At 51.4% G+C, this 24309-nt stretch overlaps 7 protein-coding genes across 7 annotated transcripts; 4 read left to right on the forward strand and 3 right to left on the reverse strand.

The window, feature by feature from the left end:
- Positions 1-404: 404 nt before the first annotated feature.
- AYO20_05957 (hypothetical protein) lies at positions 405-3842 on the reverse strand (the record flags this gene model as incomplete). Its single annotated transcript, XM_022644248.1, has 1 exon — positions 405-3842. One exon carries the CDS (start codon positions 3840-3842, stop codon positions 405-407), a length of 3438 nt encoding a protein of 1145 aa, XP_022499774.1.
- A 959-nt stretch (positions 3843-4801) lies between these two features.
- On the reverse strand, positions 4802-8031 carry AYO20_05958 (hypothetical protein; the record flags this gene model as incomplete). Its single annotated transcript, XM_022644249.1, has 2 exons — positions 4802-7895; positions 8006-8031. 2 exons carry the CDS (start codon positions 8029-8031, stop codon positions 4802-4804), a joined length of 3120 nt encoding a protein of 1039 aa, XP_022499775.1.
- Positions 8032-9319: 1288 nt separating this feature from the next.
- Positions 9320-10528, forward strand: AYO20_05959 (hypothetical protein; the record flags this gene model as incomplete). Its single annotated transcript, XM_022644250.1, has 1 exon — positions 9320-10528. The coding sequence occupies one exon, from the start codon at positions 9320-9322 to the stop codon at positions 10526-10528; it is 1209 nt and encodes a 402-aa protein (XP_022499776.1).
- A 1123-nt stretch (positions 10529-11651) lies between these two features.
- On the forward strand, positions 11652-13938 carry AYO20_05960 (hypothetical protein; the record flags this gene model as incomplete). Its single annotated transcript, XM_022644251.1, has 9 exons — positions 11652-11917; positions 12007-12291; positions 12357-12610; positions 12675-12811; positions 12865-12945; positions 13010-13158; positions 13220-13329; positions 13381-13589; positions 13648-13938. 9 exons carry the CDS (start codon positions 11652-11654, stop codon positions 13936-13938), a joined length of 1782 nt encoding a protein of 593 aa, XP_022499777.1.
- Positions 13939-14848: 910 nt separating this feature from the next.
- Positions 14849-18712, forward strand: AYO20_05961 (hypothetical protein; the record flags this gene model as incomplete). The annotated part of the gene is made up of 1 exon (XM_022644252.1): positions 14849-18712. The coding sequence occupies one exon, from the start codon at positions 14849-14851 to the stop codon at positions 18710-18712; it is 3864 nt and encodes a 1287-aa protein (XP_022499778.1).
- A 1854-nt stretch (positions 18713-20566) lies between these two features.
- AYO20_05962 (hypothetical protein) lies at positions 20567-21385 on the forward strand (the record flags this gene model as incomplete). Its single annotated transcript, XM_022644253.1, has 1 exon — positions 20567-21385. The coding sequence occupies one exon, from the start codon at positions 20567-20569 to the stop codon at positions 21383-21385; it is 819 nt and encodes a 272-aa protein (XP_022499779.1).
- A 2197-nt stretch (positions 21386-23582) lies between these two features.
- On the reverse strand, positions 23583-24246 carry AYO20_05963 (hypothetical protein; the record flags this gene model as incomplete). Its single annotated transcript, XM_022644254.1, has 2 exons — positions 23583-23999; positions 24085-24246. 2 exons carry the CDS (start codon positions 24244-24246, stop codon positions 23583-23585), a joined length of 579 nt encoding a protein of 192 aa, XP_022499780.1.
- Positions 24247-24309: the final 63 nt, after the last annotated feature.

Raw genomic sequence — 24309 nt, forward strand, 5'->3', positions numbered from 1 at the left:
CCACGAAAAAGAGATCAAGATTTATTCATTCATTGCGTGGTTAGATGGCAAATGACCTCGATGGACAGATCAGATCATCTACACTACATGGCTGATGGCTGGTCGAGGGTTGATGGTCGACCCCCTACAATCGATGTGAATCCGCAAACTCTCTCAAAGAAGAAGAAAAAAGCCAGATTTGAAAATCATAGAGTCTCTTTCTGTTGTGCTCAATTGACTCATTCGCTCACAAGATACATAACTACCTACCTACCTACTGTTGATTGTAGATTGTAGCTTGTATGCTGTAAATCTTTGTCACGTCATTCATTCCTCGTTCCTCATTTCGTATATACATACAAACTTACAGACATTCTAGGTATCCATACATGATAAAGTATGTAAAAGGCCAGCCTTCATGGAAATCAGTCCTCAGGCTCATCTTTGATAATGATGGCATCGTCATCGCTCTTTTCCTTCTTGATAAAGTCCTTCTCGGGCACTCTCCGTCCATCCCGGCCCATGACTTCGGTGGCAAACACGACGGTCTCGACGCCGGCAGGAACGCGCTCCTCCTCGCCGTCCGGGAGGGCGTCGACGTCGATGTCCATGCCCAGCAGAGACTTGAGGATCACTTCGGCGCCGGCCTTACTCATGACCATGTTCTTCTCCTTGCATCTCTCGTCGCAGATGCATTCCGTGCAGCCCTCGAGGCAGTGGCACGCCGAGACCCGCGCGACGGCACGTTCGAGAAGCATGTCGATAAACTCGAATGCTTTCGCTGCGATCCCCGAGCCCGCGGGTCCACCCTTTGCGTCGTAAAACGTCAACCGTGCAGGTCTCTTCCGCTGAGTCTCCTTCTTTGCGAATTCCTTCAGCGCGTTCTTGCATTCGGTTCGCACATCGCCGGGCATGCTGACCACAAACTGTGGCATCAGGGACATCAATGCATGCTCGGCCGCGTGGATCCCTGCCGCAAGATTCAAGCGTTTGTCCTTGAGAATCTGCATCGCCGACTTGGGGACATCCAACCATAGACCTTTGGAGTGGATGATGATCGGTGGGTTGTCCACAGCCACTGCGTCGAGAATCCGACCCTTCTGGTCGACTTTGAAAAACCCAAATACCACGGCGTGTACCTTGATGCGGCCAAAATATGCTTTGGTGAGAGAGTTGGCCGACACCCGACGGACCTGCTCGGTTTCGATTGGATCCACGTCTGTGTAATCTCTTTGCTGCGTAGTCCAGTCCACCTTGACGAGTTGAACACGGGCAATCTTGCGCTCAGGTGAGAACTCTTTCACGATATATGTCCGACCTTGGTGCAAGAATATTCCCCCATCGTACAGGGTGAAGAAGGCTCGCGAAGCCTCGACTTCTTCAAGGACCACATTACGACCATGTGTGATATCAACCACAGCAAAGTGATTGTCCTCGGTATCTCTGATGGGGACACACCGAGAAGGCAGCGGTCGAAATCTCTCGTTGCAGTGATAGAATCCCAGAGGGTCATACGACAACCGTTCCGTGCATATCTCCGGCAACATCTTGCCTAGGAACTTCTCATCTTCGTCTGCCTTGATGGGCATCTCGAAAGCAGCGCACTGAATATGCCCTTCCACCACAAGTTCGTTTTGCAGATCGACCTGGAGTTCACAATTAGGCTTCGTGAAGATCTCGTCGGGATTCTGCATGTAGTGTTGATCGACAGCAAAGCAGTCACCGACCAGAACAGAAAGCGAGTCTCTGTTCCGTCGACCTGCACGACCGCTCTGTTGTCTTAGATTGGCGATCGTATATGGGAACCCCATCGTAACAACGGCATCTAGGGACCCAATATCCACGCCCAGCTCCAGAGCCGTGGTGGCAATGATACCCATGAGCTTGCCACCAAACATTTCTGACTCTATTTGCCGACGGTCTTGCGCCGAATATCCGCCACGATAACCCATGACCAAAGCAGCACATTCTGGTCTCTCGAGGTTTGTGAATTCCGTCTTGACCGCCGCCAGTAGGACCTCACATTGCTTTCGTACGCGACAAAAGGCAATGGTTCGAACCCCTCGCAAAATGAGCTGGCATATTAACCTCGCTGTCTCTGCAAAAGCATCACCACGACCTGATGAGGGATCGCCTGGATCTTTGTATGGTGTATTCCAACAAATAAACTCCTTCCGGCCAGACGGAGAACCATCAAAATCCGTTAGCTTGACATTTTCCACGCCAAATATGGTCTTCATATGCTCTTCTGGATTGGCCACTGTTGCAGAGCACGAAATAAACTTGACCTTGCGGTTTCCCACGGCGGCACATATGCGCCGCAGCCGGCGCATGATAAAGGCCACATGAGCGCCAAACAAACCATTATACACGTGCAACTCGTCCACGACCACGAATTTGAGATTCCGAAGGAATTCTCGCCATCCGCTCTCCTGAGGTAGAATAGTAATGTGTAACATGTCTGGGTTCGTGAAGATAATGCGGCCTTCATCTCGGATTTGGTTGCGTGCCCGCATAGGCGTGTCGCCATCAAATGTCTCGACAACGACGTCCTCCAAGCCTGGGATGTACTTCAAGAGCTCTTTCATGCTTCTACGCTGATCTTGGGCGAGTGCTTTGGTGGGGAAGATATAGAGCCCGCGGCTTTGGGGATCCTTTTCGAGTTCGTGAAGCATTGGTATCTGATAGATCAGCGATTTGCCCGAGCTGGTTGACGTAGACACGATTACATGATGGCCATCATGCAGGTTATTGATGGCCTCGGCTTGATGCGAGTATAACTGAGTTATCCCTCTGCTGTTGTACAGCGCGTTCACCAGATTTTGGGACAACTGAAAATTGAGGTCACCATATATGGCTGGCTGAGGATCGAATACACGGTGTCCATCGGGGACAATCTGTCCAGTATACCACTCGAGCTCGCTAATCTCTTTGACAATCTCCGTTATTGACTTTCGCTCCTTGGGGATCGCTTTTTGCAGCCGATTATCTGGGCCAGGGGTTGCGGGACGACTGGTAGAGGGGTAGGGTAAATACTGCTGTTTAAGGTCCAATATTTTCCCCACCGGGTCTGTTTGCTCCTCAGCACATTGGTTGAGGAATGTGTTTATGGCTGAAGTGAACTTGGCATTGCGCTTTTCAATGAGATTGAGCATCGATTTCTGACTAAAGACAGGCATTTTGAGATCTTCATTGCGTAGTTTCTGGGTGGCTTTGGTGGGTTGCCCTGTCTTGGGGTCGACGACCTGTCTTTTCAGGTCGCCATCCACAAACTCGAACAGAAGAAGTTCTTTGGATGGCTCCGATTTGTCTCTGGGTGCGCTCTCATCCTCTTCCAGAGACCGAAAATGGTCGGCTCTGCCACCTCTGACGCCATCTTCTTCGCCCATAAGCGTTACCATAAGGTGTTCCTCATCGACATAGGCAAAGTTGATCGCCCGCGGCAATAACGCCTTGACCTGCGCCACGTCGTCCTCGACCAACGGCTTTTTGATGTGCCCTTCCACCGCACTCTTGATGTTGTCCCATGTCGTTGCGAAATGCTTCCTGGTGCAGCAAAATGTGTATACGACATTCAAGGCGCGGTGCAACTGGGATAGATACTTGAAGTGATCCGGCCAAGGTACGTCTGATTCTACCAGACTCGAGGACGAACTAGTTCGGCTCAGGGCAGGTTTCGATGTACCTTTCGTCCTCCTAGGTTTGGAACCTCCATCATGAGTCTTGGTGGGGACTTTCGTGGTGGCCGCGACGGAGGAAACGAGGCCAGACTCAGTCGGTGCTGGCTCCTGATCTTTGGGAAAGCGTTTCCGCTTGCGATTGACGGGGATGCGAGAAACGGTGGCTGCCTGCAACTTGGCCATGGGATAATGGCTCAGGTCTCGGGACTTATGGGCCGACCAGATGGATGGTTAGAGGATCAGAACGCAGACAATATCATGGCAGCTTTGCACTTTTGGGACAATGGACAATGAGTAAAAGTGTGCAGACTCAATCTGGCCAATCATGACGTATGCACAACTCGCACGCGCAGTTTGACAGATGCGCGAAGTCAGGTGACAAATTTACCCAATTTGGTTCTTTACTGTCCATATTCGGTATTACTTGGAATGGTCTGTTACCTCAGTCCAGTGCTGAGATACTAGCTAATGTTCTACTCACAATGAATGAGGGTGAGCAGGTGTGCAAATAGTCCTTCTGTCTCCCAGGCTAACGCATACATCTAGAGCTCTTCCTGCGCCATCACAGCTCACTTTTGATTCTGATAACCATGATACCTCAAGACCATTCCCACTAGACCAAACCACATCATTCAGACCTGTATGCCCATAGCAGTGATCCAAGGAGGCTCGTATCCTGTCCAAGCAAGCAGAACATAAAACCAAGCCCGACCTTAGCAGATGTGACCCAAAGTCCAATTCAGTCGATCTCGGACTAAAGAAGTGCAACGAGACCCTTTAGAACATCAGGCCTGCCCGTCTTGCAGCTCATGTGTAAGGCACATATGTGCCAATGTCTAAGCAGCCTCGCGTCTGCTAGCAAGTTTGCATATTTTTCGACGACCCTCGTGTCATCGGAGTTGGTATTCGTAATGAGGTTTGCCTCTACTTTATGAGAGGGCCAGTACTAATACGGAAAGCTCGGTTCGCGCTGTCCAAATGTGTCGTTGATGTCGGCTTGATACTGCCAGATTGAGCAGAGATCACTCAATCGCACGCCAAGGTTCACCAAAACGGAGTTGTGTACTTCCAATTCGAAGGTCAATAGCGGGGCACATCCCGCACTCCATCGTTGGTAATACCAATGGCAGCGTTGCGAGCGGCTAAGGGAATGGTAAAGGAAGGTGTTCGTTTTGAAGGCCGTGCGGAGGCATTGCAGCACCAGCTGGGCCGCGGACAATGTTCGATCCCATGCTTGTGCCAGCTGTGTGGCTAGCATGCGGGGCGTCCAGGTATTGACTGTATGACAGATTATTTGCTTGGGGAAGTGGTTGATTTACCTGTCGATGCTCTTGGGCCAGACGGGTCACTGGAACAAGACCAGTCGGGGTTGGCAAGGCCGCTTGTGCTCTAGCAAAGTCGAAGTCAAGGTTTGAATTGCCAAAGTGGCGGTCCTCAATTATTACATTGGGGATGTTGCTGCGTGCCCTCGCGAGGTCACCAAATGCTGTTGCTGCAGGAGCCGGCCTATTGGGAATAGGAGGAATAAGACTCGGAGGGTTGACAGCTGGGTTGAACGGCGCAGTGAGCAGCGCTTGATGTTGGCCATGCGCGAGTGCGTGGCGACCCAGCGGTGGCGGTGGCTGCTGTAGTTGTTCACCAAAACGAGGTGGATGCTGGATAATATTCAGGCGTGCTCGCTGGTAGAGCTCCATCAACTGAGTTAGGTGCTCTCTTGTTTCATTTGGTTGTGGTCTCTCCGCGTGTCTGCGAGCGCGATCCAATCGATGGACTCCTGCCAGAATATCCTCGAGTTCTCGATCTGGGCGTAGAGCTTGCAAACGATCGACACGAGTCTGCAAGTTGTGAAGGTATGCCTGACGATTATTCAGACGAGCAGCTCGATTATTCAGATCACGAAGGAAGACCTCGGCGGCAGGGTGATTTAGCAAGGCTGAAGGTCGTCGGTACGCAGGTTTCTCAGTGTCGATGCGCAACTTGGTTTCATCAAGCTCGGCATCTATCTCTTTGGCCTTGGTGATGGCACCTTTTTCTGCCGCGTTCGCTTCACTCTCGTGTCGATTGATACCCAGCTCATCATACAGTACACATTTGTCGCCGAAATGGGAATAGGCATTGCTTCCGAGAGGGGTTATATCTGCATTGCAAACATAACACATGCGACAGCCGCATCTGGTGCAAACCATTTTGTTGCATCCAAAGTCCTTGAGAATTTTGGCTTTGCATTTGGGACATGTTCGAATAATGGCTTCCGAGCGGGCCTCTTCCACCAGATGGCGTGCAGACAAAGTCTTGTCGAGAGAATTCTCTTCGCAAGATTTGGGAATATGGCTGTCCTTCCCGCATTTCCTGCAGGTTGCACGAGAACACTCTGGATTCTGGCACAGGAAGATGGGCTCCTGTCCCACATCCAGGCAAATTGCCTTGTATTCACAGTGGGGACACTGCTCTAGGCCTTCGATGTTGGCAGCCATGATGTCGGCTTGTTGCTTGTTGAGTTCAAGACGATCAAATGTGGTGATCGGGACTGCTCTTCCAACGTCCTCGTGAGAAAGCTCCGCCGTGCAGCCATCACCGTCCATGCAGCGCATCTCATACTTCAACATGCCAACCTGATTGTCGGCTAGGCCTTCGACACAGGTGAAGCAGAAGAAATGCGGGACATCTGCCATACAAGAAACAATGCGGTTGAGAGGAGTCTCTGAGTCGAAGCAGCACTGGCATTCCATGACGGCCCCGGTCTTGACATGTTCTGCCAAGTTCAAAGCTTCAGCTTCCTCCTTGGCCGTCTTGACAGCCTCCTTGATTGCCTCGCGAGCTGAGAACTGCTTCGCCGCCTGCAATTCATTGACTCTATTGGCGTATTCTGCTGGAATGCGGCGGTCTCCTATTGCCAGCTGATATGTCTGCTCCACCTCAGTTCTTGGCTTAATGTGACGTTTGTATGGTCTGGGCGTGAGCGAGTAATATCGATCCTCTTGTCCCTGGATGGTGACATAGGAGTCGAAGATGGATTTTTTGTCTTCTACCACTTTGGCGATGTAGTGGGTAGGGACATTCACAAAGTGCTTCGCGAGTAGAATGATGGCATCTTTTGTGTACATTTTGTCCTTTGGGAGACCTCTGTCCCAGGTGATGGTAACGCCAGTGCCGTCGTTCGCAGCCCCTTTGCAGGTGGTCTTTGAGGGAGCAGGACGTTGTTTAGGATATGCCTGCATCTCTAGGATGTCGGCAATGATTTTTTGGGCAAGTGGCGGGGCGCTGGTATCGATCATCTCCTGGTCATCTTCGTCGAAATATTGGGGCTGTGGGGGTGCATCTTGAATCTTCTTTTCGACAAAGGCGCGTTCAATGTCTGGAAAGACTTCGATAACACAAGCAAGACACCTCTTTTCGAATGTCTTCTCCCCCTGAACTTCCTCTGTCTCGTCATTGCTTGTCTCAGAATCGGAGCCATGGATAGTGTAAGGAGTTCGGATTGCCTGCCGCAACTTGAACGCCTTTCTCTCCAGCTTGAGAACCTGTTCTGCGTCCCAGCTATCACACAGCTCTTGGTGTCCTTCAACAGTGCCAAGCACTACCGGGAAGCGCTCGTAACCTGGCCCTCGATACATCTTGACATCGAGCCGACCATCGACGTAGTACGGTGGCTGTGGCGCTGTCTTCTTCTCAGACTTTGCGTAGTGTTGTGTGGCATTTTTGGCACCGACAGTTGGTTGTTTGGACACGGTAACATCTCGTTTGTGTCTGTGATGCCAGAGTTGCAGACCAGAACCAGCTTCATTGCGTCGCGTCGAGATCATGGCGTCAGAGGGTGCGTTGACACGACGTTTTCCACGATCTTCAGGCGCAATTTGTGGTGAGTCGTCTAGGGAGGTGCTGGGAGTCCATGTTCTCTTGAGGGCTCGGGCTGGATGAGTTAGATGGCCTTCTACAGCAGATTCCAGCTCGGAGACATCGGCATCACTAGCCGAAGTGGTTGACAAAGCTTTGTTGACTGGGTATCGACGAAGGGATTTCCGCAACTGATGGGGTGGAGCAGCATCAGATTCATCATCAGAGACTTCGATAATGGTGTCTTTGTCACGGTCTGCCACTCGCGAGAGACGTGGGGGAGACCGGTATGTCATAGTGTGAGCCAAATCTCGACGGTCGGTGGGGATGTCCTCCAGCCTAGTGAATAGATCATTAGCATACAGGATAATGAACATGTATTCAGACTTTGCATGACAGAAGCTATTTGACAGTGTGAAGTCTGTCGCGAATAAGGCGCCTCAGGGCCTGGCACAAGGCGGTTGGGGGGACAAGACTGGCGCAGTGTGTGGAGGCCAAAGACGGCTGCTTACCGAGGGGTCATAGGCTGATAGGACATGTTGATGGACGCTGCAAAATGGTTGTGTGAGGACGATCCGTTCATTCAGAGAGCCTGTGGGTGTTTGCAAGTCTGGAATCGGTGAAGGTTGTTCGGTTGTGCTGGTAGAAATGACCTCCTCTAGCGTGCCGCAGGAGGCAGCGCCCCAGCGTGACTCGAATTCACGGAGAGGTTTGAGGCCGGCCTCGTGAGTGAGGATGCGAATGAGATAGAATACTGCTGCGGCCTGCGCTACTTCAAGTATCTTCGGCTACGGGGGAGCCAGACGCAGTGATGAAGTGTATGTGAAGTCTAAAAGGCGGACCAGCCAGGAGAAGGAAGTGGGATTGGATCGGGGTGAAAGAGTGGAAGCTGAGAGGAGAATTAACAAGAAAAAAAAGAGTCGCGGCAGAAAGACAGAATGCGTGAAGTGGACAATCTAAGCTGGACAGCCTTGTCTGTTTATTTGGTTCCTGTGCAGATCCAATATAGTCAAGTTACGCGATGAGGTGCGGTCGAACTGGATAGTGTGCGATCCACGGCATCCACCAGGTGTTGGGAGGACTGGATTGGATGGAGAACGGGTACCAGCTCCTCAGTGAACTGGAACCCATGGGAACAAGAGCGCGGCACCATTGGAGGGCGTCAAGAGCATCGATTGCAGGAGGTCATAGCAAACGAGATGCACTGACCAGGGGGCGCAAGGAGTGAAGGGAGTGGAAGAGCGAGAAGGCGACCACAGAGGAGGCTGAGTGGCGCTGAGGAGAGGCGGCAGTAGAGTCCCTGCGTCCGGTCAGTTAGTTTCACTTCTGTACGGCACCCAATCATTCTGTCCTGCAGACTTGGACTGTGATTTCGAACAAAGCGAGAGATACACGAGGCGACGAGGCTGACGGTGAAGCTGGTGACGAGGCTGCAGTTGAACCTCCTGCCCCATTTTCCATCTCCTTTTCGACGTTTCATGATGATCAACTGCACCAACGGGTTTGTATTGAGATGAGCGGGTCTATCTCGGTTAATCCCTTGACGAAGAAGCGCAGTTTGCCTGCCCCTCAGCCCCTCCTCCACACTATGGACGTATTTTTCTGGCAAAGACTCATTCACACTCTTACGAATTACGAATTACGAATTGAATGACTCTACATATGCGGCTCTTGTTGCCTTGCCCAAAGGTTTGTCCCTCTTACTCTCCACAGCAGGTAAATGCGCCTTGTGACAAGACGGCATGAATATTCTTAAGCCGATCTCCTCCACCTTCATTTCCCCATTGATTGCTCATTAGCACAGGCTTCGTTAGACAAGAGACATCATGACTTCCGCAGACGTGCATCCAACTGCGACCGACTTGGCTTCCAAGCCTCCCCCGCTCGACCCTGCCTCTCAACCATCAGCTCAGTCTCCGGACCTGAAACTTGTGTCTGCCTCAGCGCTCGAATACGTCCAGACTGCGTATCTTAATGCCGAAGCATGGCAAGGCCCTCTCACCCTCGAGCAATACCTGGAACGCGAAGTCATCCTTCAGGCAGTCGATTTGACAAGAGATGGTCGGATCACTGGATGGATTTTGACCTCTGACTCTTTACCCCCAAACCCCGATGGTTCGCGGCCCATCCTTGCCTGTTGCGAGAGCCTTCTGGTTCAAGCCTATGTGGCAAAAGACGGCGTGCTGAAGAAAACCCAAGCTCATGGCATCGCCTCGGTCTACACTCGTCCCGAATACCGTGGAAAAGGATACGCTGGCAGAATGATGGCGGAATTGGGAAAAAGATTGGAGTCGTGGCAGACTGTATCTGGCGCCACTAATCCATTCTCCGTTCTATACTCTGATATCGGCCAGACGTTTTACGCCAGATTCGGCTGGAAAGTATTCCCTAGCAACCACATCCATCTCCCTCCACTGGACCAATCAGTGTACAAATCAGCCAGTTCTATGTTTCCTGTCGTCGATGATTTGACAATGGAGGATCTGAAGGATATTCCGACTGTTGAGTACCTTGAACATCGCTTGCGTACGGTATCCAAGGCTACCCCAGGTATTAATCATGTTTTAATTCGCCCGGATGTCGAGCATTTTGAATGGCACTTTGCTCGAGAGGAGTTCCAGACCAAGGTCCTGAACAGAGGATTCCCAAAAGTCAAGGGCGCGATCCATCGAGCCAGCGGCCTAGCTCTGATCTGGTGCCGTATTTACGCAGCCAAGGAGTCAGAGTGGCAATTACATATCCTTCACACAGTTGTCCCGCCGTCGCTGGAGAATTCATTAGACGCCCAACAAGCAATGTCGGCACTTCTCTTAAGAGCACAGCTTGAGGCACATGAATGGGAAATGGCTGCAGGTGTGGAGGTCTGGGATCCACTGGAATTGGTAGTCGCTGCGGCTCAGAGGCTGAGGACGGAAGAGCAGGGCAGAGTGGAGATCATCACCCGCGACAAAGAGCATTTGTGCAGTCTCAGATGGGCAGCGAAACCAGCCGATGAAGTCGTTTGGCTTGCCAAGGAGAAATACGCCTGGTGCTGAAGGACGAGGCTTTGAAAAGACGCAGCCCCAGCGCGCCTCGCTCTTGACTGTGGGAGCAGATGCAAATATCCTAGCCTCGGCCGATTTCGACGTGAGTTTGAACAATGTTACCACAATCGCAGCCGAGTCCGGGGATGCATGCACTACCGGAGATATCGAGATGTCTTCTGGATGTATTACATATATAGCAAACCACAGAGCATCAGTCATCTCTGGTTTGATCGACCCTCTTCCCACCTAATACCATTGTGCCTCGCTCGACATATTCTAGGTGAAAGTCCAGGGTTTGTGGTATCCACCCTCCAAAAGAGGTTATAACTATGTTTGTTTGTTTGTCTGTACAGCCTTGCATGTAACAACTGGGAATGGATATTCCAACCTCGGTCTATTTCACAACGAAGTGAAGCCCAAACTTGTGGAATGATACCTCGTTTAGAAGAGAGTCAAAGGGGGCCCGGTTATCTCTTGGAAATTGACTCCCGTTCGGCTGTTCCTGGTCAGCTGTACTTTGTTGCGAGTGAGGGTGAGCGAGGGGTTGTAGTTTAGTGGCCTGATTGATTGATGATAGAGCCGGACTTCTCTCTCCTCGACATCCCTACACCTTGCACTTGTATTGGCTTTGGAGTTTATCGTGCCGCGTTACCCCGTCTTAGCCACTCTTACTGTTTGGTGGTCCACGAGTAATATTCCGCAATAGCCCACCTGAGTCAGTCGTCCCGGTCTCTCGCTGCGTGTGGCAATATCCCCGCAGACCGCAGACAAGGCCCTTGGAGATGGAATCCTGGGAACCGAGGTCTACCTCCAAAAACGGCTTCAACTCATACCTCCTGCTGACCAAATCAGGGAGTTTTGGACCTTCGTAGATGGGGAGTGGGCGTTCGTGGTGCCACTCAACAAAGCCCATTTAATCTGGGTTTCGTTTGAAAAGAGGATCTTATATACCCTGCGTGTGTATCTTCCAGATCCACACTTTTGGTGATCCGTAGATAGACCCTTGAGTGCACGATACAGATACAAAGTATCCAAGGGTGGTTTGGTAATTCCTTCACTCGCGATATCAGATTCCGACTTTTGTAAAGTCGCTCGCAAAGCGTCATCACTTGGACTTGTTCCACTCCAAAAAATGGCGCCCTCGAAAGATGGCGAAGGTTTCTCTTCCAACGCGACGGGCGAGGTCTTCAACGAGCTTGGATGGATGATCCAGAATGCTCGGGGTTACAGGATCCACGAGGAACCATATGCCACTCCGCGCAAGATAAGAGTGATCCACATCGGCGCGGGCGCGTCAGGCATCACGCTTTCCAAGTTCATCGAGGATCGGTGCGAGAATGTCGAGTTGCAGCTTTACGAGAAGAACAAGGACGTCGGAGGAACGTGGTTGGAGAACAGGTATGGTGCTCGCGCCCTAACTCCTCGTGGTGTTCCTTGTTTCGGGAGAGGCAGACAGAGATTGCTGACAAGGAAACTCCATTCAATAGATATCCCGGCTGCGCTTGTGATATTCCTTCCGCTGCATATCAGTTCACCTGGGAAAGAAATCCCAACTGGTCCCAGTACTACTCGGAATCGCCCGAGATCTGGCAATATTTCAAAGACGTCGTCGACAAGCACGGTTTGATCAAGTACGTCAAACTTGAGCATACTGTGACCGGGGCGTATTGGCAACCCGAGCAAGGCGTCTGGGAGGTGCATGTGCGGCGGCCCGATGGCACCGAGTTTGTAGACACATGCCACGTTCTCGTCAACGGTGGAGGCATTCTGAAGTACGTTTCTTCCGCTCTCAGTACTCTGCTGCGTGTCCGTTTGCTGACAAGCGTGGTGCCTATAGTAACTGGAAATGGCCAGATATCAAGGGCCTGCATTCATTCAAAGGCACCCTCGTGCACAGCGCCAACTATGATCCCCAAATTGACTTGACCGGCAAGCGCGTTGCTGTCATTGGAATTGGCAGCAGTGGCATCCAAATCATATCGAAGATTGCGTCGCAGGTGAAGCAACTATATGCCTGGGTAAGATCGCCGACGTGGATCACGGCCGGCTTCGCTCAGAAGTTTGCTGGACCGAATGGAGGAAATTTCCACTGTAAGCAACTTACATCCTCGCTCTGGTGGATACTCAATCGCGGACGTTCTAATGCTGGGAACAGATACCGAGGAGCAGAAAAGGCGATTTGCTGAGAACCCGGACTTATTCCTGAAGTATTCGAAAATGATCGAGTCGGAGCTGAATGTCAGGTTCAAGTTCATTCTAAATGGGACACCCGAGGCCGAAGGTGCCAGAGAAGTAAGACAATCCTTTGCCAAACCACCACAGAGGATGCTGAAATGATTCTGCAGTTTGCTCGGAACGAAATGATGCAAAAGCTTGGTACGACGAAGCCTGAGCTCCTAGAGGCTATCATCCCCAAGAACTTCGGTGTAGGATGTAGGAGGCCGACTGTGAGTTGATCCAAGGAGCGTGCATGACTTTCAACTAAATCAGGATCCTCAGCCCGGCAACGGCTTTCTCGAAGCGTTGAATCAAGAGAATGTCCAAGTCTTCACCACGCCAATGAAAGAGATCAACTCGGATGGTTTCGTCGATAGTGAAGGCCAGCAACACGATGTGGACATTATCATTTGCGCCACAGGGTAAGCTCACAGCTACGCATTGTGATTTTGCGGTACCGATTGGCTGACTGGTGCATGACAGGTTCAACACAAGCTGGATCCCTAGGTTTCCAGTTGAAGCAAATGGACACAGCATTGCAAATATGTGGGCCAAGGAGGCCTATTCATACCTTTCTATTGGAGTTCCTCACAGTATGCATCCCCCCATAACACTGCGTCTAATGAATACTGAATGTGGGAAAGTGCCGAATTATTTCATGATGGGTGGACCTTACGGTCCACTTGGGCACGGATCTTTCTTGCCCATTATCGAGACGCTTGCAGGCAATATCATCCAGTGCATTCAAAAGATGCAAAAGGACCGTATAAAGAGTCTGACTCCGAAACCGGAAATCGCCGAGCAGTTCAGAGAGCATGCACAACTGTTCCTCAAGAGAACAGCTTGGACTTCGGTGGGTGTATCCCTGATATCCAACTCCAAGCAAGGCACTGATATTCCTCGTAATATAGGGATGTAGTTCGTGGTTCAAGCAAGGAAAAGTCGACGGACCACTGCCAATGTTCCCTGCTTCTCGACTGGTATATATGGACCTCCTTGCAACTCCCAGGTTCGAGGACTACCAGGTCGAATATATGAACTCGTTGAACATGTTTGAGTTCCTGGGCAATGGCTTTGCGACTCGAGAGTTTGATGGCCGTGATCTATCGTATTACTTGGGGCTGTTGAATGGCGACGATCACCAAATCGACCTCGAAGGCGCCATTCATGACGATCTTGCGGAACTGCATCTGATACAGTAGCTGGACTGGTGGTGTATACTAGGTATTTTTGCAAGGACAAGAAACAAAGAGATAGAAACCACTATCAAGATTGTCAATGAAGTGAGGATGCGAAACTGCGTCATCGGATTTAATGCTCCACCGCATATAACTCGCTACGGTGGGCCACATCGCTAGACTGGCGCTGTTCTTCAGCCTCACCACCGCATTTCTTCCGTCCCATCAACATCACACCTCCTTCTGATTGTCCAGCCTCTTTCCCTACTTCGCGTGACGTATGGAAACACAACACAGACAAGGGATACAGCGAGCAACTCACACCCGGATACGGCTGACCCAGGCACGCTCTAGGTCCCTTGGCAAAGTCCTGGGTCCAAGTCCCTGCTTTCTGCCGTGTCGCCTCATGAGTTAGCCTCAGTCATTGCGAGTCGAGCGGACCATGGACGCCTTTCTTCGCCTAACGACCCAGTGCCATCTCAACCTCGCCTGAGATTATGCGCCCGACACTCTATCACCGCAATGGCTGCAGATCGCTTAGACTGAGACCCAATTCCCATTTCTTGCGCCCAGTAAGTACTCTTGGTCCACTTGCGACAATGAAAAGGACTGGTGGACACATACCGTGCAAAATGAATTGATTCGTTATCGTCCACATTCCTCCGCCAGGCATCAGGCGCAGGATGTATGTGACTTCTGCGCCTTGTTCAAGTGCGTCGAGGTCAGGCTGATTTAGGCTTGTTCTTCTTCTTCCTCCTTCTCTACGAATACCCTTTGATACCCGGTCAGTACTCCCTGGCCATTTGCCTGATAAATGCGGAGCTCCCTGATCTTCCGTGCATCACCTCTTCTGCCCGCTCAGCTCACATTTCGCCTTCGGAAGCGGTTGAGGATTACCAGCCATCTGTTGCTGCTCGATCTCGGTGCCAGCAAGATGTCTTCCCTAGGGTTGAAAAGAGTCTCACTGGGTGAGGCTGCCGTCCTAGGAAGCCTGTACGATGCACGGACCGACTCTTTTCAACCACTTTCATTGCTGAACCGCCAGCTTCCCGAGACTGCAGTCACTAGCGAGGCGCGTCCATCGTCTCGATTCAGTGTTATCGAGACTTCTGATCTCAAAGACAAGTTTAACGCTGTTGGAGTGCACTCTTCTTTGGAAGCCAGCATCCTTTCAGGACTAGTTGTTCCTTCGGGCTCGACAGGCGCTCTTCTCGACCGACACGAGAGCAATTTTATAGTCCAAATGTCCCTGCAACATGTCGTCACCACATTTCTCGAGAAAATCAACTTTACAAGCCCTGAACTGCAGCAGTGTATCTCTCGAGAGAGTATACAGCAAAGCCATGCCACACATGTGGTGTCAGAGATCACTTGGGGTAGTCGGAGCATCCTAACCGCAAACTATCATAGATCCGCAGGCGAAGATAGGAATACGGTGAAAGAGCTACTACGAAAGGAATATGCCAACATTGAACAAAAGATCTCTTCTCCTGGAACCCAGGCTGCAGACTCGTTTCAATCCCATGACCTGACCAAGTCGCTTCAAGTTTATCTACGCACAGACCTGTCAGGAAGCAATCCACTAAAGACCGACCTCGAAGGAGCCTGCCAGTTCATGCAAAATGTACCAAATCAGATCTTGGACATGGATGGGGGCTGGGGACAGCCTATCGTTTACACGCTCCTCCCAGTTCACTGGCTCTCACTGATTTTGAACTTCGAGCCCAGCGGAATCGTGGTCAGTCAGCCCAGCGAAGATCTTCTTTCGGACTACATGAATTTGTTCGAAGAGATCAGGAACGCTCAGCGGCGACTCAAGGATTACTGGACCTATCTTTCTCGTCGGCGTGCTCTTGTACCGGAGGATCATATTCGCGAAGTCTCTGAGTTCCTTGCTCGTGCCAATCAATCAGAGGGTGTGCTAAGGCAACAATACGGTGTAGCTCTGCGCGATTTTCGAAATGGTCGGATGGGCTCAAGACAGCTGGGGCAAGTCCTTGACAGATTCATCGATAGCCCCTATTCTCCGGTCCAGCTTACCGCGGTAGCAGATGTCTATGCTCGAAAACTGGCTTTCATCGACGAAACAACAAAGCATGGAGCAGCTTTCTTTTCCAACGAATGTTCGGTGCCGACGCCTCGTGGCCATGTGTATACTCTTTATTTCAGCCGCACCGCTATGGATGACCATGCAACTTGGGGCCCCAATTCGAAACTTACTTTTCACATACTTCAAAGTGGCACCACGCAAACGTCGGTTCGAATTGTGGACTGTGACCAGAGCGGTCAGTCTCTCGAGAAGTCCCATATCATGTATCATCGCGACGGCAAGCTGATCACAAACGACTTCCAAAAACTTCAAAACTTCCTCGCAGACAAATGTTTGATGCATTTCGACGATGCCCATCTTGATACGTGGGGAACCAAGAAACCAATGGATCGGAAGCCTGTCAAGCTATCTTGTCCGGGACGAGGCTGTGTACCTCGAACAAAACGTCAGTGGATCTGTTCTCGATGTTACTCTACCATCGACTACGGCCGGCGAGATCACTACCTGTATTGCGACTGTGGTCGGACAAAGTATCGTTATTGGGGTTTCAGGTGCAACGCACAGCAGCATGGACCAACCTTTGAGCGATATGAGGACCGTCAACTTTTAGCAATGCTCGATGCCATGGACCCATTTGAAGAAGTCAATATCTTGATCCTGGGCGAGACAGGTGTCGGCAAAAGTACCTGGATCAACGCATTCGTAAATTATCTCACCCACAGCACTTTGCAAGAGGCGATGGATGCAAGTGAAATAGAGCATGTGATTCCATGTTCATTTGCCACTCAGACGGTGGACGAAAACGACCCTTTGCAGAGACTGATTCAAAGGAAGATCAGGATCGGGGCCAGAGACGAGTTTGAACATGACGCCTCTGACGGCCAGTCGGCCACCCAGAAGGCTATCACGTACCCTATTTTCGTCAATTCGGTCATGGTGCGCTTGATTGATACTCCTGGTATCGGCGATACCAGAGGTCTGGACCAGGACAAAGCCAACATGGCGGACATCCTGTCAGTGCTGAGCAACTACAAGGAGCTGCACGGCATTCTGATACTCCTCAAGCCAAACAACTCTCGATTGAACGTCATGTTCGAGTTTTGTATCAAGGAATTGTTGACACATTTGCATCGAAATGCTGCACGCAATATGGTGTTTGGTTTCACCAACACTCGTGGTTCGAATTATCATCCTGGAGACACCTTCATACCACTTGAGGCTGTGTTGAAACAATTCCGCGACGTCAATCTTGGACTGTTTCGCGACACAGTCTATTGCTTCGACTCGGAGAGCTTCCGCTACCTGGCTGCTCATAAACAAAATGTCAGCTTGGGCAGCTTCAACGATTATTGCCGGAGTTGGGAGCAGTCTGCTACCGAGTCTCGACGTTTGCTCAACTATATCCGCCAGTTGGAGCCTCATCAAGTGGAGAATACTCTCAGTCTGAACGAGGCTCGACGCTTGATCCTCCAGTTGACCAAGCCCATGGCTGAGATTGCACAAAAGATCAATGATACGATCGAGTTGAACCAAAGAGACAACGAGCTGTTGCGCAACAGCAAATTGAGCAAGGACGAAATGCTGAAGAAATTAGACGTGCAGCAAAACTCGGTGGTCTTCAGCCCAGTCACTCGCCCAAAAACCGTCTGTACCAATGCGAGATGCATCAAAAAGGTTGATACTCCAGGCCCCAATGGAGAGGACACGGTACACAAAGTCCTCTGTCACAACCCTTGCTGTCTGACCAATGTCCCGGTTGAAAAGGTGGGAACGCCAGAGCTGGTCAGATGCGCGGCATTCGCCGGCTCGCAGCACTGTAAAGGTTGCAGGCATCATTGGACAGAGCACAAGCATATCCTGTACGAACACAAGGAGACAAAAAGGACCATCAAAGATCCGAAAGTCGAGATGTTGTTGCAAGAAAATGCAAAAGTCACCACCATCATCGAGGCTGCAATCAAGGCGAAAGAAGCCACGGTCGCAGAGTTCAAACGCGAACATAAAGAGATTCAAAAGGCGGCAGTGCAGTTTAGCTTGTGGCTCAAGCACCATTCCATCACCCCGTACAACGATGCCACGCTGGAGTACCTGGACCATCTTATCAAAGAGGAGAAGTCCAAGGTAGCGATCGGCGGCAAGAGGCAACGGCTCGATGCTTTTCAGCAGTATCGTCGCGAGTATAAGGAGCTTGTCGACCTCTTCGAATCCAACGTGGACAAGGGCAGGAACGAAGAGCTTTTGGACGCCAAGGGCGTCGACAAACTCGCGAAACGGCTGTATTCGCTGAAGCATTACGGCGCAGACCTCCGCAAGCTGCGCGATGCCGTGGTCATTGCGCACACCGCATCGATTCGCGAGAGACCATACCGCGTCAACGCGAGACCAGGGTTTATGATATCCGCGAATGCTCCATCGTCTTTCCGGGCCTCGGTCAGCACTCGCCCCGCGTCAAGTACCATTACTCCATTGCCTGCCATCAGCCGCACGCAAGCATCGCCTATGGCTGTGTCTGTGTCTGACGAGAAGCAAGTCGTGGGGAGTGCAAGCGGAAGCGGAGCGACCTCCCTGCCCGGCAAGAGACATGTGAGCATGCCAGAGGCTGCCATCTCGGGCGCTCCGCCATCTTATTTCGAGGCCGCCGTAACCCCAGCCTCCTGGGACTTGAATGAGAGAACGAAGAACAACCGCAAGAAAGCTCGGTCGTTGAGCGGCAGGCTGACCGAGAAGATGTCGTCCATTTTTAGATGAGCGGTGGTCAGACCTTGTTATTACCTGGTAATTACAGCACAGTCAGCCACTTGTCGGAACGGATCCTGGGAGGCTCACAGAGGTCTCATACTCCGCCCGTCAGACCCATCTACGTAGTAGTGAACTGATTGCAAGGGGTTCTATTATTGAGAGATATGATTGTCGTCGTGACTAATTACTGGCAGATTGAACAAAGTGATTTCGAGCAGGGGCACGTTTTCGTGGATGGTGTCTCGGGCTTCCACGGTTCTTCGCAGAGATTACTTCTCTGGCTTGTTGTATAGCTAGGTAGATACGTTCATAATGGAGAAATAATCTGGTAATGCCTTCCATGGGAGATGACATGATTGTGTATTTGGTGCAAGCCTCCTGTCGCGGATCGAGGCTAATATCCTAGTTGAAGTCAAAAGTACGGAACGGTCCGCTTAGAACAAGCGATAGCACAGGATAGGATCGAGTCACAATATCATTTTCCTCCACTCATCTTTGCTATCGCGAGAATCGCAATGTGCAAAGTAAGGAGTAACTGCCAAAGGGGAGGTACTATGCCGTGATCCTCTTTGCACCACACACAAATACATGCTTGCCATTCGTCAATACCGACCGCTAGAAACCGCATGATCATGACCTGGCTTCGCGCGGCAAGACAATGCCCGCTTTCTCGTCGTACCCATCATGCATTATTAATGCGCCAGTCAATCATGAACCTTCGTCGGTCGTTACCCATCAAATTCAAAACGCATCCCTGAACAACCCACAACATAACCTGACCGAAACCCTTCACTTCAACGTTGGTCATCCCTCTGCTTTCTAAGAAAGAGAGAGAGCAGGAATCGCGTCGGAAGAAATCAGAGGAGGTTGAATTCCGGGGCGGTCTTTGCAGTTTCGCGCGCGTCGCGCAGAGCCGCCAGGGGACGCGGTTTGGGGAGAGCCGACAGCGTGGACGAAGGGGTCTGCGTCTTTTGCGGCATGTAGTAGACGACGAGGAAGGGCGCGAGGGCCGTGGCCGTGGAGGCGACGAACGTGCCGAGGGTGAAGTGCGACATTTTTTTTGCGGGAGTGTTATGTTTCGTGTTTGTTTTGGTGATGCCTCTAAGGCGAGTGGATGGAGTCTAAAATGATAGTCTGGGTAGTTTGTCTATCGAGGTTGTCTAGCGCTGAGTGAAAACGAAGGACTGGAAATAATTCGAAATCTATAAAGAATGTAGCAAGGGCTGGGAAAGAGGGAGCCGGAGGAGCAAACAACAAGTCTAATATAGGCAGTGGCGGTGAAAAGAAAAAAAGGAGAGAAGGGGGACAAAAAAATCGAAACTCGCGCAATGTACTCGGTAAAAGTAAATGCAAGGGAGATCGACCAGTCTGGAAGCAAAGGGGGTAACATCCATGGGCCATGGGTTGGAGTAAAGTCGAGTCAGGGGCGCCAAATCGCAATCCCCCAACCCGCGGTCTCCAAGGCCTCATTCATTCATTCATACGAGGGTACATTACCCCGTAGAGTAACCCGAGGGTGAGCGGAGATTATTTACCGAGTTCTCCGGGATATTATTTAGGCACAGCCTTGTCGTTGGATCGGGGAACTCTGGCCGCTTCTGGGGCTGTAGACGAGGCTGGCGGCTCTGAATAAGCCAAGACACTAGCTGGGTGCCAGTGCCAGTAGTGGTGGCTGTGAGTGACATCACCTGCATGGGAGCTCCCGCTGGCTGCCACGGAGGAAAAAAAATATGAGGGCAAAAACAACGCATCGTCACAAACGATCGTAACGGGCAAGTTCCTCTGTGGCGCTCCATCGTAGATATTAGTCTTTATTAGTCGTGTTCCACAGCTGTTTGCGTCTGCAGAAGTCCAACTCTAAACATGCCTTTACGCATCAAATGGACGTGTACGTCCTGTCTCCGGCAACAACTGAACGGCCAGCAGCGCCGAGTCTCAACATCCAGCCTGCGAAGCGCTTCCCGGCCGACTCACTCTAAATCTCTAGTACAAGGCCACCCTCTGCAGGGCCTGCGATCTTTCACCACTACTGCACCGATACGTCAAAGAGTGCCTGAGGAACAGCACCAGGCCATGCCACTCGGTGACTTCTACACCGAGCTTCTGTCGACACCGATCGAGAAACATCCTGCGACATACTCAGACCTGCCCACCTTTGTAACACCGGGCGATGAAGACAAGATGGAAAGAGCAAGGAAGGTCTTCGGATCGATACGCGGGTCAGGATATGAACGGCGGACATCGAGCACGCCGGACTCGACGTGGCGCACCATCAACGGCGTCCCCGTGCCTCCCAAACCGGCCGAGCCTGACAATTGCTGCATGAGCGGCTGCGTGCACTGCGTCTGGGACGATTATCGAGATGATGTGGAAGAGTGGGCAGCCCGGGTTCAGGAGGCGCAGTCCAAAGCGCCGAAGCAGCGACGCGGGGCTCCCAAGATCGAGATGGCGAGACCCGAAGTGAGCGACGCTTCGGGAAGTATGGACGATGACGGCGGCGGGAGTGAAAGCCTCTGGACGACTCCTTCAGCTTCGGCAGAGGCCAAGGAGGAGGATGTCCTGTTTCAGGGGATTCCCGTCGGCATTCGAGAGTTTATGGCTACGGAGAAGAGGATTCGGGATCGGAGACGTGCTCGGAAAGAGAAGGGCCAATTGGACAACGACGAGGACGACTTTATCTGATGTGAGTACGACTTATTGCCACGCTGTCTTGTCTTGGGAGATGTCTTCCCGCAACAGCAACAAGACGACCTTTTGAGAGCGCTTCAACCAAGCCTTCTCGTCATGAGCTCGAATGCAGCTGAGAATACAGTATCCACTCTGACACATGTCTGAGATTTGAGATCCGGTTGTCGGGAGATTGTTCCTCGCCTAAAATGATCGAAGAACGAATGACGAAAACTAAAATGTCAAAGACAAGAGATGGCATTTTACATTTTGTGTCTTTCTATCGCGTCGAACAGAACAATTTGTGATTTCGGGTGCACCTTTTGCAATTAGCCTGTTGGCGCAGCATGAGATCATGACGAGTTACTTTGAGTGGTTTTTTACAGCGCTTGACTGCAGCAATCCTCGACGCGTTCAGCGATTTCGAACATTGTTTACATCTCTCTCCGATACTGCGCGATTTACCTTTTGCTCAACATGCTAGCGCTTGCGACGTTGAGTGCGGTGACCTGCACGGCCACCTGAAGCTTGGTTCACTGTGGGCCTCAGACTGGGACATGTCTTCTTTCATGTTCATCCTAGACGACAGCAGGCTGTGAGGCTCTTACTACAGATCTGTTCACATTTCCTACCGCTGAAGCACTCCGCCCAGTCTTCTCGACTTCTATGGAAGAAGGTTGTGGGTAGAGACCTGTTGATGTCAATGAGCAACATTCGCAAACCAGGGTGTTACCTTCAGCAGGGTTGGAGCACTAACTCCAAAGGTGGCCCGTGCCGAATAGATCGACAAGGATAAAATACGAAAAATACCACGAATTGTTGGCACCAGACTTTGTTTAGCTCAAAGTTCTTTGATTCCGACTATGAAAAAAAAAACTACAGGAGACAGGAGACAGGAGACAGCTCTTGGTTTCACCAGCCAACCACTGCAGGCTGGCTGGCTACTCACACTCTGCACCACGTGAAGGTGGCTGTCCATTTGCAGAGCCCCCTCCTCTTTCTGCTGACTTGTTTTCTCAGCCTTTTTGGTTTCTCTCCTGAAAACGTCCCACAACCCAAATGCCTATCCTCATCCTCCTCAGCCACCACCACTCTGCCAGTCAAACCCCTTCCAATGACTCCTTCACGAGTACCAACGTCCTGGGTGAGGGTCGTACTCTGGGTACGGATGGCCATACTGGCTGCTGATGGTGATGTGGTCCGAAAAGTGAACGTAGTGCGAGCGCGAGCTGGGCGTGGGGCACTTTCTGGCCTTGGGCCTCTTTGGCTTGGTCGACAGGGTGCTTGTGGCGGTTGGTGTTGGGGAGGCGACCGATCTCATTCTGGGAGATGGTGTTGGCTCTCCTCTGCGGGCTTGTTGTTTGGAGCTGGTGCAACCCATGGTGACGACTTGGTGTTTGTGAGGTGTTGTGTTGGAAATGGACGTGTGTGATGTTGTGGTGTTGTGATGTTGTCAACGTTGACGTTGGTTTTGATGTTAATGTTGGTGTTGATGTTGATGTTGTGTGTGTCTGGTTCTGTTGCTGATGAGTCTGTAACAGAACCTGGGAGAAAAAAGAAGACATGACTGAGGATATCAGACGGGGTTTATATACCTACTCGGTACTCGACAAGCAAGTGCCAACAATTCAAAACTGTTGAGGACCTCACGCACTCTCTCACATACACATACACACAGACCCCCTTTTCTGGGTATCACCTCCACGCAATGCAAACGTAACGAAGACCGAACCAAAAAGCCTCACTCATGTTCTCATGTCTCACCCCGTCCAGAATAGGGCAGTATGTTAAGAGTTGGATGTGGATGTGGATGGCCAATCACTCGGGTGCAAACTGCAGTCTTTTGGGGGTGGATGGTTCAGAGCAAGGTTTACAGTTTATACCATCCACTTACGCTGGGGGGCTTTTTCTTTGGTTCGTAGACAGGCAGACGTGGTCAGCCCCTCAGTAGTAGTCTACCAGAGGTTACGGCTTGCACGCACACTCTCATTCGCACCCTCCCTCTTCACCGTGAAGCACGTGTGGCGGCTCTCGTGTTGCGTCTGGAATCTCGCACCTCTTGTGTTTGTGTTGATACATGGACTGGATTCTGTTGGGAATGCGAACCACAAGGAAGACGAGCATACAGGGGAGAGTTCATTCTGCATCTCTGCTGGCTTTCGGCTGTCGGCTGTCGTCTGTCATCTCTACCATGCCCTAGAGAAAAACGAACCTAGTAATGCTCCCAGATCCCTTGACTGGCAATCTCCCCGACATTCCCGTCCAGATCGCCAAAGTACACGCTCTTGCCGCCCCGTGGCCAGTTCACCTTCCCGAGTATTGCCACGTCCTTATCCTCGAACCACTTCTCCCACGCCTGGACATCAGCAGGCGAGGCTACCGCAAGGCAGAAGTGCTGGTTCAGTCGGCCTGGGAGTTCTGCCCGGGTCGAGGATGCCGGGGTAACTGCTGCTGTCGTCGCCGCCCCTGCATCTGCTCTGGTGGCGAGGAGCAGACTAAGGACGTCCTGCGAAGGCCCGTGGCCAGGGATCACACCGCGGTCATCGGGCATGGGACTGTCGGCAGCAGTGGCTCCAAGTTGGAAGAGGAGCAGCGTCGTCTGTGACAGGGCGAAGCCGGACATGCGTGGCTAAAAGTGGCGTATCGTGAGCAATTGGATAGGAGGATTTGGTGTGCAGGTACTCTAGGTACGTCTGACGAGGAGGATTTCTTACTGTGTTCAAAAAAGGTTCGACATCCAGCACCTTCTTGTAGAACTCGGTCGCGGCGCCGACGTCCTTGACCATCAGACACGTCTCGAGAATGTGCGTGATCCTCGGTGGCTTGAGAGGAGATGTCGAGCCCATAGACTCCTTTGCTGTCAGATCCTGTGCCATGCTTCTCTTCGATGTGCTAATGCTATTAAATCTTCTGGGGAAATTGTTCTTAACCACTTCCTG

This window comes from Fonsecaea nubica (assembly GCF_001646965.1).
Source record: "Fonsecaea nubica strain CBS 269.64 chromosome Unknown Scaff36, whole genome shotgun sequence".
NCBI lineage: Eukaryota > Fungi > Ascomycota > Eurotiomycetes > Chaetothyriales > Herpotrichiellaceae > Fonsecaea > Fonsecaea nubica.